Raw genomic sequence first — 14291 nt, forward strand, 5'->3', positions numbered from 1 at the left:
CAAGTCTTTTGAACTCGCGCACATTGTATTTTTTGCAGAGAATGTGAGAAAGGAAGATCAAAGCGAGTCATTGTTCAGCACTCGTGACGTGGAGAATTGTCTTAACATTAGATTCCGTTCTAACAATTATTATTACATATTATTATTATCATCATTATTATTGTTGTTGGCGCCGTGGACACGTCTGTCTCGATGCAGACGTGACGTTTGGTGAGGTCCTGGTTGGATTTACAGCATGCATTACACTACGTGCTGAGGGCGGAGCTACGCAGGAGGGCGGAGCCTCTTCAGTGCTTCGGGACTCGCACTGAAAACACACAAGGCACAATAGATTAAGGGATGTAAAGAGTAGAAATGTAAACGCAGAGGTGCATTGTGGGAGTTTGACCATTTATTTAGTGAGATTGGACCAGGACTAAATGAGGACTAAGAAGGGAAACATCTGGACTAAATGATTCAAACTAAGGTGAGATACAAAACTTTTTCTTTTTTTTAAATCCCCCCTAAATCTTTGGTTGTTTTTTTTGGCAAATTGCTCTCTCAATGCTGGTCTAAACCAGGTCTAAACCTGGACTAAACCAGGTCTAAACCAGGTCTAAACCAGGTCTAAACCAGGACTAAACCAGGTCTAAACCAGGTCTAAACCTGGACTAAACCAGGACTAAACCAGGACTAAACCAGGACTAAACCAGGTCTAAACCAGGTCCAAACCAGGTCCAAACCAGGGCTAAACCTGGACTAAACCAGGTCTAAACCAGAACTAAACCAGAACTAAACCAGGAATAAACCAGGAATAAACCAGGTCCAAACCAGGTCTAAACCAGGTCTAAACCAGGTCCAAACCAGGTCCAAACCAGGACTAAACCAGGACTAAACCAGGTCTAAACCAGAACTAAACCAGAACTAAACCAGGAATAAATCAGGAATAAACCAGGTCTAAACCAGGTCTAAACCAGGTCTAAACCAGAACTAAACCTGGACTAAACCAGGACTAAACCAGAACTAAACCAGGAATAAACCAGGAATAAACCAGGTCTAAACCAGGTCTAAACCTGGACTAAACCAGAACTAAACCAGAACTAAACCAGGACTAAACCAGAACTAAACCAGGAATAAACCAGGTCTAAACCAGGACTAAACCAGGAATAAACCAGGTCTAAAGCAGGACTAAACCAGGACTAAACCAAGTCTAAACCAGAACTAAACCAGGACTAAACCAGGACTAAACCAGGACTAAACCAAGTCTAAACCAGAACTAAAACAGGTCTAAACCAGAACTAAACCAGGAATAAACCAGGTCTAAAGCAGGACTAAACCAGGACTAAACCAAGTCTAAACCAGAACTAAACCAGGACTAAACCAGGACTAAACCATGTCTAAACCAGAACTAAACCAGGACTAAACCAGGAATAAACCAGGTCTAAAGCAGGACTAAACCAGGACTAAACCAGGAATAAACCAGGTCTAAACCAGAACTAAACCAGGACTAAACCAGGAATAAACCAGGTCTAAAGCAGGACTAAACCAGGACTAAACCAGGAATAAACCAGGTCCAAACCAGGGCTAAACCTGGACTAAACCAGGTCTAAACCAGAACTAAACCAGAACTAAACCAGGAATAAACCAGGAATAAATCAGGTCTAAACCAGGACACAGTTTGGCTACTTCCACCTCTGATGAAAACAATGCGTTGCTAGTTGTTGTTGTTGTTGTTGTTGTTGTTGTTGTTGTTGTTATTGTTGTTGTTGTCGTTGTCGTGCAAATGTTCATATTCAACAGTGACAAAAAGATCATTCCACAAGAAAAGCACATGCAAGACACGCTGAAGCTGCACTGAGTAACCTTTAGAGGACAGTGCAGTGTGAAATGGAGAGAGCGAGGCGGACATGCAGCAAACTGTGAGACCGACCACATATAGTCTGGTATACGTGCTGCTGCCTCCACCACAAATCTACCAGAAACACTTGTCTCCATGGAGATGGATACATTTAGTGTCATGCGGTGGAACATTCAAGAAGGAGTCCAGAAATGTTACATAGTGCACCTTTAAGACTAAAATACATATGAACTCAAATATTTTCTTTGTTAAATTGCAATGGCAGTTTTCATGGTACAAAATCACACAAAAATATATGAACTACAGTAATACTGTAATCGAATATGATATTTAGAAATGTACCAAGAAGCCAGTGCCAGTTGAATATAAAGACAAATGTAATATTATCATACTTTTTATGTGGCTCAATCGGCTTCAGCTGAAAAAAGTGGCTTAAGTTGGAGAAAAAGCACTAGTGTTTTATTTTATTTTTCCTTTTTTGAATTTGTTGCCGTTAGAGACGAAGCAGATGCGATGAACAACATGCAGTGAATGAATACTGTTTACTACAGCGACGTGTGTTTCTACTTCTAAAAGCAAAAAGTTGTCCTTATATGTTGTATAAATACGTCATTTTTGCAGATGAAATGGAGCCATGTATCTAAAATTCAATCAAATTAAATAAATATAAAAAATTCTATAAAAAATAAGGGAGTGTCTACAGAGCCGCGGAGCGCGGCCGAAACTGCCATATTATTTTGTGCCGCGGCTCCTGAAATGGCTGCGCTATTTGACCGCGCTGTTTTAGACCGCACTGGGTTAAGGTTAAGGTCAGGGTTAAGGTCAGGATTAGGGTTAGCCATGTGGCAATGCCGCGGTTCCTGAAACTGCTGGGCCATTTGACCGCGCCGCGCGCGGCTCTGCAGCCACAGCCATAAAATAAATAAAATAAATAAAATAAATAAAATAAATAAAATAAATAAAATAAATAAAATAAACAAAATAAATAAAATAAATAAAATAAATAAAATAAATAAAATAAATAAAATAAATAAAATAAATAAAATAAAAGATTGGGATGTTAAAAAAAAGAAGGAAAAAAAATCAATAAGTGGAAAGAGGTGTTTTTTTCATGCGACGGACACGATTTTGCACCTCTGTCTCCATTTCTCAGGCTGGTCTCGTCGTCGTCCACTCCGTCGTCCACTGAACGCAACACATTGAGTCAAGTACAACGCGTCGTTTTTATATTTTTGCGTGAAAAGTAAAAGTTGCGAACCTGAGTGCAGCTCCTTGACCAGCGACGACATGGTGTTTGTGATGGAATCAGCAGCGACTAACAGGTCGTTTCGGAGGTTTCTAGGAACACCTGAGGAAAGAGAAGAACACAGGTTCAGCGAGTGCCGAAACGGGAACGAAACACTTTGTCTTGACATAATATCATCGTCAAAGTGGTGTTTTATGGTTTAACTTGATGTCAGGAGCTTGTACTGCAGGTAGAGTAAAGTAGAAGTAAAGTAATACTGTGGTAAGTATCGCAGTATTGAGCCAATACCGATGGCCCAATTCTTGGGCCATAATTCATGTTTAATTTATCTCTCTGTGTCGTGTTCTGAGTTTTATGTTCTATTGTTTAAAAAAAAAAAAAAAAAAAAAAAAAAAAAAAAAAAGTATTAAAAAACAGCATTTTTGGAGTGTTCATGTTGATATTTTTGAAGAAGTATCGACACTTTATAATACCCCTTAGTATCGATATATCAATATACATAGGGTCAATTCACCCATTTTTTCGTTTTCATCATCTTTCATTAAAAATAACCATAAGCATATTTCTGTCTTGTCAAAACAAAAACATTAAAAAAAATTATTTACACGATCATAAACAAAACTCTAAGTTCTCCAAAAACCCAATGAAAAGTTGAGTGTGACAAATACTGTTTTTCTAGAGCCGTTTACCCTGAGCGAAGGCCTCCAGCACGTCTCCGCCCACACCGCTCAGACAGTCCTGGGGCGTGTGCGTGGGGGTGGAGCCTGCGGACGTGGAGCGGATGGGCATCGGCATCGAGCAACCGGCGCCGTGACTGGGCGAAGAGTGAGGCGAGCTGCCACACTGAGACTGCAACACAACGCCAGAGTCAGGACGGTGTTCTAGAGACTTCTGGGTGTGACAGTGTTCTGGATGTGACAGAGTTCTAGAGAGTTCTGGATGTGACAATGTTCTGGATGTGACAGAGTTCTGGATGTGACAATGTTCTAGAGTGTTCTGGAAGTGACAGTGTTCTGGATGTGACACTGTTCTGGATGTGACACTGTTCTGGATGTGACAGTGTTCTGGATGTGACAGTGTTCTGGATGTGACAGTGTTCTAGAGAGTTCTGGATGTGACAGTGTTATGGATGTGACAGTGTTCTTGATGTGACAGTGTTCTGAATGTGACAGTGTTCTAGAGTGTTCTGGATGTGACAGTGTTCTGGATGTGACAGTGTTATGGATGTGACAGTGTTCTGGATGTGACAGTGTTCTAGAGAGTTCTGGATGTGACAGTGTTCTTGATGTGACATAGTTCTGGATGTGACAGTATTCTAGAGAGTTCTGGATGGGACAGTGTTCTGGATGTGACAGTGTTCTGGATGTGACAGAGTTCTGGATCTGAGAGTGTTCTAGATATGACGTGTTCTGGATGTGACAGTGTTCTGGATGTGACAGTGTTCTGGAAGTGACAGTGTTCTGGATGTGAAAGTGTTCTGGATGTGAAAGTATTCTGGATGTGACAGTGTTCTAGAGAGTTCTGGAAGTGACAGTGTTATGGATGTGACAGTGTTCTTGATGTGACAGTGTTCTGGATGTGACAGTTTTCTGGATGTGACAATGTTCTTGAGTGTTCTGGAAGTGACAGTGTTCTGGATATGACACTGTTCTGGATGTGACACTGTTCTGGATGTGACAGTGTTCTGGATGTGACAGTGTTCTAGAGAGTTCTGGATGTGACAGAGTTATGGATGTGACAGTGTTCTTGATGTGACAGTGTTCTGGATGTGACAGTGTTCTAGAGAGTTCTGGATGGGACAGTGTTCTGGATGTGACAGAGTTCTGGATCTGACGGTGTTCTAGATATGACGTGTTCTGGATGTGACAGTGTTCTGGATGTGACAGTGTTCTAGAGTGTTCTGGATGTGACAGTGTTCTAGAGAGTTCTGGATGTGACAGTGTTATGGATGTGACAGTGTTCTTGATGTGACAGTGTTCTGAATGTGACAGTGTTCTAGAGTGTTCTGGATGTGACAGTGTTCTGGATGTGACAGTGTTATGTATGTGACAGTGTTCTGGATGTGACAGTGTTCTAGAGAGTTCTGGATGTGACAGTGTTCTGGATGTGACAGTGTTCTTGATGTGACAGTGTTCTGGATGTGACAGTGTTCTAGAGAGTTCTGGATGGGACAGTGTTCTGGATGTGACAGAGTTCTGGATCTGACGGTGTTCTAGATATGACGTGTTCTGGATGTGACAGTGTTCTGGATGTGACAGTGTTCTGGAAGTGACAGTATTCTGGATGTGAAAGTGCTCTGGATGTGACAGTGTTCTAGAGAGTTCTGGATGTGACAGTGTTCCAGAGTGTTCTGGATGTGACAGTGTTCTTGATGTGACAGAGTTCTGGATGTGACAGTGTTCTTGATGTGACAGTGTTCTAGAGAGTTCTGAATGTGACAGTGTTCTGGATGTGACAGTGTTCTTGATGTGACAGTGTTCTTGATGTGACAGTGTTCTAGAGAGTTCTGAATGTGACAGTGTTCTGGATGTGACAGTGTTCTTGATGTGACAGAGTTCTGGATGTGACAGTGTTCTTGATGTGACAGTGTTCTGGATGTGACAGTGTTCTGGATGTGACAGTGTTCTTGATGAGACAGAGTTCTGGATGTGACAGTGTTCTTGATGTGACAGTGTTCTGGATGTGACAGTGTTCTAGAGAGTTCTGGATGTGACAGTGTTCTGGAAGTGACAGTGTTCTGGATGTGAAAGTGTTCTGGAATTGAAAGTGTTCTGGATGTGACAGTGTTCTAGAGAGTTCTGGATGTGACAGTGTTCCAGAGTGTTCTGGATGTGACAGTGTTCTGGAAGTGACAGTGTTCTGGATGTGACAGTGTTCTGGAAGTGACAGTGTTCTGGATGTGACAGTGTTCTGGATGTGACAGTGTTCTGGATGTGACAATGTTCTAGAGTGTTCTGGAAGTGACAGTGTTCTGGAAGTGACAGTGTTCTGGATGTGAAAGTGTTCTGGAATTGAAAGTGTTCTGGATGTGACAGTGTTCTAGAGAGTTCTGGATGTGACAGTGTTCCAGAGTGTTCTGGATGTGACAGTGTTCTGGAAGTGACAGTGTTCTGGATGTGACAGTGTTCTGGAAGTGACAGTGTTCTGGATGTGACAGTGTTCTGGATGTGACAGTGTTCTGGATGTGACAATGTTCTAGAGTGTTCTGGAAGTGACAGTGTTCTGGATCTGACAGTGTTCTGGATGTGACAGTGTTCTGGATGTGACGTGTTCTGGATGTGACAGTGTTCTAGAGAGTTCTGGATGTGACAGTGTTCTAGAGAGTTCTGGATGTGACAGTGTTCTGGATGTGACAGTGTTCTAGAGTGTTCTGGATGTGACAGTGTTCTAGAGTGTTCTGGATGTGACAGTGTTCTGGAAGTGACAGTGTTCTGGATGTGACAGTGTTCTGGATGTGACAGTGTTCTAGAGTGTTCTGGATGTGACAGTGTTCTAGAGTGTTCTGGATGTGACAGTGTTCTGGAAGTGACAGTGTTCTGGATGTGACAGTGTTCTGGATGTGACAGTGTTCTAGAGTGTTCTGGATGTGACAGTGTTCTGGATGTGACAGTGTTCTGGATGTGACAGTGTTCTGGATGTGACAGTGTTCTGGACATTTTAAATCTAGAATAATATAGAATCAATCCTAGTTTTAGTCTTGATATTAGACTTCATACGACGCACAAAAACAAGTGTATTTTTCTAGTTTTTCTCCTCATTTGCACGTTCTTTTAATCGTTTCCACTTGCTCTACATCGTTCCCTTTGTGTCTGAAACAAAGATCTCGTACCGGGTTGTTTCTGGATATTGTTACCACGGTTACGACACCCTCAAACAGAGCCGAGGACAAACTTAATCCTGCCGGAGAGAACAAACGCTTGCGCTCGTGTCCAGCAGACGTCCAGCTTTAATCCGGACCATGTGTGGAGCGGCGGAGAAGACGACTCGGGGTTTTGAGCGTGCGGTTTTTAGGGTTTTTGTTTTTTTTCTGGGTGGAATTGTTCCGAGCGCGTGGCTCCGGGCCAAGAGGCAGATGGACGAGCAGACTGAGCACGAGACTCCAGAGCCGGCCTGACATTTGGAGGAAAATCCCACTTTTTGGACGCGGACGCTGGAAAAAAAGGAGTTTGAGCGGAGGAAGCGTCTGGACGGACGCGACGGACTGAAGCGACTCTGGAAAAATAAACGATGTTGCCGTGGAAACGAGCGAAAACGTGTTGGTTTTGAACGCTTTTCTCAATTTCTAGTTCTAACGTCGTTTTAAAAGGGGACAATGCAGGGCTAAAATGAACAAAAACTGGCATCAATCATCTTTGAATTATAGTCGACATGTCAAACTTTATTACCATATTTTCCAGACTATAAGTCGCACTGGAGTATAAGTCGCACTGGAGTATAAGTCGCACCAGCAGAAAAATTCATAATAGAGAAGAAAAAACATATATAAGTCACACTGGAGTATGAAATGCAGTTGCAAGTGTGAAAATAACAAATAATATCACATATAAGTCGCTCTGGAGTATAAGTATATAAGTATAAATATAAGTATAAGTCACATCCCAGCCAAAACTATGAAAAAAAGATGTAACTTACAGTCCGGAAAATAAGGTATTTCTATTGTACGCCAAGACTATTTATAGACATTATTAACCAAATAAAAGTATAAATATGGCATATAGCTAGAAAATTAAGTGTATTATTGATAAAAAATCCCAAATTGTTTATAATTTTTTGACATGTTAATTGAATAATGCCGCAGTTTTTGACATAAAAGGTCTTTTCTGTGTGTTATTTTGAGCCTGTTTGATCCAGTGGTAGAAAATAACAGTAGAACAGTAGTACAACAGTAAAAGTACTTCACAGATGCCTAAAAACTGTACTTAAGATATGTTTTACTTCTATTTCACTACATTTGAGAGCAGGTCTTTGTACTTTCTATTCTGCCACATGTTTAAACAGCTTGTGTGGTTTGAGGAGTTATTTTGCGGTTTACTTTGATTAATAGTGTGTGTAATTGTGATTATTTCTGGCCCTAGAGCTTTGAGTAAAAACAAATGTACTATAAATAACTGTAAAATTGAAGAAATAAAGTGTTTGTTTTTAATCAAAGTCACACAATTTGGCTCTAAAAGTTTTCAAAATAATGGGAAATACTCAATAAGTTACACGTGCTTCTTGTACTTTGCAAATTGAGCGTTTTTTTGCGTAAAAGTACAACGCGACCCAGTGGGTTCGAGCTGCGGGTCAAGCGCGGTGACCAGACACGACTGAAGCTGGTGAAGTGGATTGTGGGTAAACTTACAGTCTGTTTCTGCTCCTCGTCCTTTCACGGAAAAGAAGAAGAGAGAAAAGAGAGCGAGGTCGGAGTGATGGAAGAGAGAGAGGATTAAAGGTCACACAAGGTCATTACAGGTAAAACAGGGTCATTACAGGTCACACAAGGTCATTACAGGTCAAACAGGGTCATTACAGGTCACACTGGGTCATTACAGGTCACACAGGGTCATTACAGGTCACCCAGGGTCATTACAGGTCACACAAGGTCATTACAGGTCACACAGGGTCATTACAGGTCACACAGGGTCATTACAGGTCACACAAGGTCATTACACATTACAGGTAACACAGGGTCATTACAGGTTACACAAGGTCATTACAGGTCACACAAGGTCATTACAGGTCACACAGGGTCATTACAGGTCACACAAGGTCATTACAGGTCACACAAGGTCCTTAGAGGTCACACAGGGTCATTACAGGTCACACAGGGTCATTACAGGTCACACAGGGTCATTACAGGTCACACAGGGTCATGCCGTTTCTAAAAAAATGTGGACGGATTTAGCAATAAATAAAACAATGAACAATTCAAATTAAATTAAATACAGTTCATGGATGTCGGGATTAATATTTGTTTAACCAATTGTTTGTTTATTCTATTTATTGTAATTTTATATATGTATTTATTTATTGTAATTTTATTTATTTATTGTAATTTTATTTATTGCACATTTATTTATTTATTGTGATTGTATTTATTTATTTAAAAGGGGGAATGCATATGAAAGCGCCCCCTACAGGTCGGACGACTCATTGAACTAATATGCAGTTAAGATAAATATATTTAGAATTTTGCTTGACCGCGCTGACCACTAGAGGGCGTGAGGCACTAGAGGGCATGAGGCACTAGAGGGCGTGAGCGCTGACCACTAGAGGGCGTGAGGCACTAGAGGGCATGAGGCACTAGAGGGCGTGAGCGCTGACCACTAGAGGGCGTGAGGCACTAGAGGACGTGAGGCACTAGAGGGCGTGAGCGCTGACCACTAGAGGGCGTGAGGCACTAGAGGGCGTGAGGCACTAGAGGGCGTGAGCGCTGACCACTAGAGGGCGTGAGGCACTAGAGGACGTGAGGCACTAGAGGGCGTGAGCGCTGACCACTAGAGGGCGTGAGGCACTAGAGGACGTGAGGCACTAGAGGGCGTGAGCGCTGACCACTAGAGGGCGTGAGGCACTAGAGGACGTGAGGCACTAGAGGGCGTGAGCGCTGACCACTAGAGGGCGTGAGGCACTAGAGGGCGTGAGGCACTAGAGGGCGTGAGCGCTGACCACTAGAGGGCGTGAGGCACAAGAGGACGTGAGGCACTAGAGGGCGTGAGCGCTGACCACTAGAGGGCGTGAGGCACTAGAGGACGTGAGGCACTAGAGGGCGTGAGCGCTGACCACTAGAGGGCGTGAGGCACTAGAGGGCGTGAGCGCTGACCACTAGAGGGCGTGAGGCACTAGAGGACGTGAGGCACTAGAGGGAGTGAGCGCTGACCACTAGAGGGCGTGAGGCACTAGAGGGCGTGAGGCACTAGAGGGCGTGAGCGCTGACCACTAGAGGGCGTGAGGCACTAGAGGGCGTGAGCGCTGACCACTAGAGGGCGTGAGGCACTAGAGGGCGTGAGCGCTGACCACTAGAGGGCGTGAGGCACTAGAGGGCGTGAGGCACTAGAGGGCGTGAGCGCTGACCACTAGAGGGCGTGAGGCACTAGAGGGCGTGAGACACTAGAGGGCGTGAGACACTAGAGGGCGTGAGGCACTAGAGGGCGTGAGACACTAGAGGGCGTGAGACACTAGAGGGCGTGAGGCACTAGAGGGCGTGAGCGCTGACCACTAGAGGGCGTGAGCGTTGACCACTAGAGGGCGTGAGGCACTAGAGGGCGTGAGGCACTAGGGGGCGTGAGGCACTAGAGGGCGTGAGGCACTAGAGGGCGTAAGGCACTAGAGGGCGTGAGACACTAGGGGGCGTGAGGCACTAGGGGGCATGAGGCACTAGAGGGAGTGAGGCACTAGAGGGCGTGAGGCACTAGAGGGCGTGAGGCACTAGAGGGCGTGAGGCACTAGAGGGCGTGAGGCACTAGAGGGCGTGAGGCACTAGAGGGCGTGAGGCACTAGGGGGCGTGAGGCACTAGAGGGCGTGACTCTCACCTTGAGCAGCCTCATGAGTCCCTCCAGCTGCACCATGAGCTCTCGTCTGCTCTCCTGCAGCGCCGACATGCGCCGCTCCAGCTCGTCCTTCCTGTGTCTGCAACACAAAACACTTCTTTACACGCAAAATAATCGTAGTCGTTTAATCGTTACCCGGACGACGCAACAAACACGCACAAAACGACCGTCTATAACAAAGAGAGCGGCAATGTTTAATCAAAATGTCAAAAAATACACTTTATTAGTAAATATTCGCTATTGAAAAGCCTTTGGTCTCCATATTTCATCCTTTATTAGGTTAAAAATGTATTTAAAATGTGTTAATGCACTAATAAAATGACCATTAAATGCAGTTTCTTCTTCACTCATTCTACATTTTAACCTCCACTCTCACTTTATGGTTTAAAACACAGAGTTATGTTCTTCAAATGGTTCAGAATAAATCACTTTTCTGTCGTTTGTGTCTCAAATACAACTTTCATTGTCTCCTATTGCTCATTGTTGACCTCTAGTGGCCACAAAATGTACTGCACAACATAAAGCACAAGTACAGTTCAAGTACAAACTACAACTAACTTTACCAAACCTGGAGGTCCAAACTAAAAACAGACTAAGAAGAGACTAAACACTGACTAAACACAGACTAAAAACAGACTAAAAACATACTAAACACAGACTAAACACAGACTAAAAACAGACTAAAAACATACTAAACACAGACTAAAAACATACTAAACACAGACTAAACACAGACTAAACACAGACTAAACACAGACTAAAAACATACTAAACACAGACTAAACACAGACTAAACACAGACTAAACACAGACTAAAAACATACTAAACACAGACTAAAAACATACTAAACTCAGACCAAACACAGACTAAAAACATACTAAACACAGACTAAAAATATACTAAACACAGACTAAACACAGACTAAAAACATACTAAACACAGACTAAACACTGACTAAACACAGACTAAACACAGACTAAAAACAGACTAAAAACATACCAAACACAGACTAAACACAGACTAAACACAGACTAAACACAGCCTAAACACAGACTAAAAACATACTAAACACAGACTAAAAACATACTAAACTCAGACCAAACACAGACTAAAAACATACTAAACACAGACTAAAAACATACCAAACACAGACTAAACACAGACTAAACACAGACTAAACACAGCCTAAACACAGACTAAAAACATACTAAACACAGACTAAAAACATACTAAACTCAGACCAAACACAGACTAAAAACATACTAAACACAGACTAAAAACATACTAAACACAGACTAAACACAGACTAAAAACATACTAAACACAGACTAAACACTGACTAAACACAGACTAAACACAGACTAAAAACATACTAAACAGACTAAAAACAGACTAAACACAGACTAAAAATAGACTAAAAACAGACTAAAAACAGACTAAAAGACCAAACACAGACTAAAAAGAGACTAAAAAAGACTAAACACAGACACTGAACATGTTTTTCAGTTCTCCTGAGGCTAACCCGGGGCGTCTGAGGTAAAACTCTGTCCTTTGGAGCAAAGACAAATGCAGGAGCTAATTTAAGTGTGAACATCACTCCTGAAGAAGAACGAGCTCCACAAACAGCTCCAGGAGGAAGTCTGCTCTGCTCCTTCAGGTATTCAAGTCTGCTCTGCTCCTTCAGGTATTCAAGTCTGCTCTGCTCCTTCAGTTATTCAAGTCTGCTCTGCTCCTTCAGGTATTCAAGTCTGCTCTGCTCCTTCAGGTATTCAAGTCTGCTCTGCTCCTTCAGGTATTCAAGTCTGCTCTGCTCCTTCATGTATTCAAGTCTGCTCTGCTCCTTCAGTTATTCAAGTCTGCTCTGCTCCTTCAGGTATTCAAGTCTGCTCTGCTCCTTCAGGTATTCAAGCGCAGAGCTGCAACTAACCACTATTTTCTTCATATTTGAAGGTCAGAATGTATTTATTCAACTAAGCAAATCATTGTTTACGTCACAAAAAGCCTGGGAATTTTCTTAAACTAAATTTGATCCAGATAAAGCCAAAGTGAAGCCGCTTGAAGACATCTAGAACAACTATACTCACAGACTGAACAGATCTTTCACTATTTTATCATCATATCATCATTTTAATCAATATCAGTAAATATTTTATGTACAGCGTTTTATAATAAAGTGTATTTCTCACAAACATCTCCAGAGACACTTTTTCACGACATTAGAAGGTGGAAAGTGAAGCAAACGTCCAGATTTACCAAATTTACGGCTCAATCCACTCGATCTAAAGTCTTTAATATAAAATGTTTCATCTGATTCATTTTGAAGATGTTTTGTTGTTTACGGCTGAACGGATAAACTCCAAAAGCTCATTTCAGCCTCGTCGCCGTTCGTTAACGCAATTTTCTTCTACAAATGTAATCAAGTGGTGCAGGAGCTGTAGAGAAAAACAATTACCGTATTTTCTGGACTATAAGTTGCACCTTTTTCATAGTGGGTGCGACTTATACTTATATTTATACTTATTTACTTATATTTATACTCCAGAGCGACTTATATGTGATATTATTTGTTATTTTCACACTTGCAACCGCATGTCATACTCCAGTGCCACTTATATATATATATTTTTTTTTCTTCTCTATTATGCATTTTAAGTGTATTTTCTCGGACACTGCAGCGGTCTGGAGCAGTTTTCCGGTGTTTAGACGAGTGCAGAGCTGTGCAGAGAGGTGCAGAGCGATGCAGAGAGGTGCAGAGAGGTGCAGAGTGATGCAGAGAGGTGCAGAGCGATGCAGAGAGGTGCAGAGCGATGCAGAGAGGTGCAGAGCGATGCAGAGAGGTGCAGAGAGGTGCAGAGCGGTGCAGAGAGGTGCAGAGTGATGCAGAGAGGTGCAGAGCGATGCAGAGAGGTGCAGAGCGGTGCAGAGAGGTGCAGAGAGGTGCAGAGCGGTGCAGAGAGGTGCAGAGAGGTGCAGAGCGATGCAGAGAGGTGCAGAGAGGTGCAGAACGATGCAGAGAGGTGCAGAGCGATGCAGAGAGGTGCAGAGCGATGCAGAGAGGTGCAGAGAGGTGCAGAGAGGTGCAGAGAGGTGCAGAACGATGCAGAGAGGTGCAGAGCGATGCAGAGAGGTGCAGAGCGATGCAGAGAGGTGCAGAGAGGTGCAGAGAGGTGCAGAGAGGTGCAGAGAGGTGCAGAACGATGCAGAGAGGTGCAGAGCGATGCAGAGAGGTGCAGAGCGATGCAGAGAGGTGCAGAGAGGTGCAGAGAGGTGCAGAGAGGTGCAGAGAGGTGCAGAGAGGTGCAGAACAATGCAGAGAGGTGCAGAGCGATGCAGAGAGGTGCAGAGCAGTGCAGAGAGGTGCAGAGAGGTGCAGAGAGGTGCAGAGTGATGCAGAGAGGTGCAGAGAGGTGCAGAGTGATGCAGAGAGGTGCAGAGCGATGCAGAGAGGTGCAGAGAGGTGCAGAGAGGTGCAGAGAGGTGCAGAGAGGTGCAGAACAATGCAGAGCGATGCAGAGAGGTGCAGAGAGGTGCAGAGCGATGCAGAGAGGTGCAGAGCAGTGCAGAGAGGTGCAGAGAGGTGCAGAGAGGTGCAGAGTGATGCAGAGAGGTGCAGAGCAGTGCAGAGAGGTGCAGAGAGGTGCAGAGAGGTGCAGAGCGATGCAGAGAGGTGCAGAGAGGTG

General features: G+C 43.5%; 1 protein-coding gene across 2 annotated transcripts in view; it reads right to left on the reverse strand.

Annotated features, from left to right (window-relative positions):
- Positions 1 to 201: 201 nt before the first annotated feature.
- LOC140370672 (dystrobrevin beta-like) overlaps positions 202 to 14291 on the reverse strand; it is a 56641-nt gene continuing 42551 nt past the window's right edge. For both annotated transcript variants that reach the window (XM_072457869.1, XM_072457870.1), the window contains 6 exons: positions 10593 to 10689; positions 8425 to 8445; positions 3773 to 3932; positions 3096 to 3185; positions 2972 to 3022; positions 202 to 307 (listed from right to left, as the gene is read on the reverse strand). In XM_072457869.1, the coding sequence (XP_072313970.1) occupies positions 288 to 307; positions 2972 to 3022; positions 3096 to 3185; positions 3773 to 3932; positions 8425 to 8445; positions 10593 to 10689 (439 nt within the window). In that variant the 3' untranslated portion in view covers positions 202 to 287. The remainder of the gene's footprint in view (positions 308 to 2971; positions 3023 to 3095; positions 3186 to 3772; positions 3933 to 8424; positions 8446 to 10592; positions 10690 to 14291) is intronic.

This window comes from Eucyclogobius newberryi, unplaced genomic scaffold, assembly GCF_026437365.1.
Source record: "Eucyclogobius newberryi isolate DKJ021-1_F unplaced genomic scaffold, fEucNew1.0.hap1 SCAF_21, whole genome shotgun sequence".
NCBI lineage: Eukaryota > Metazoa > Chordata > Actinopteri > Gobiiformes > Gobiidae > Eucyclogobius > Eucyclogobius newberryi.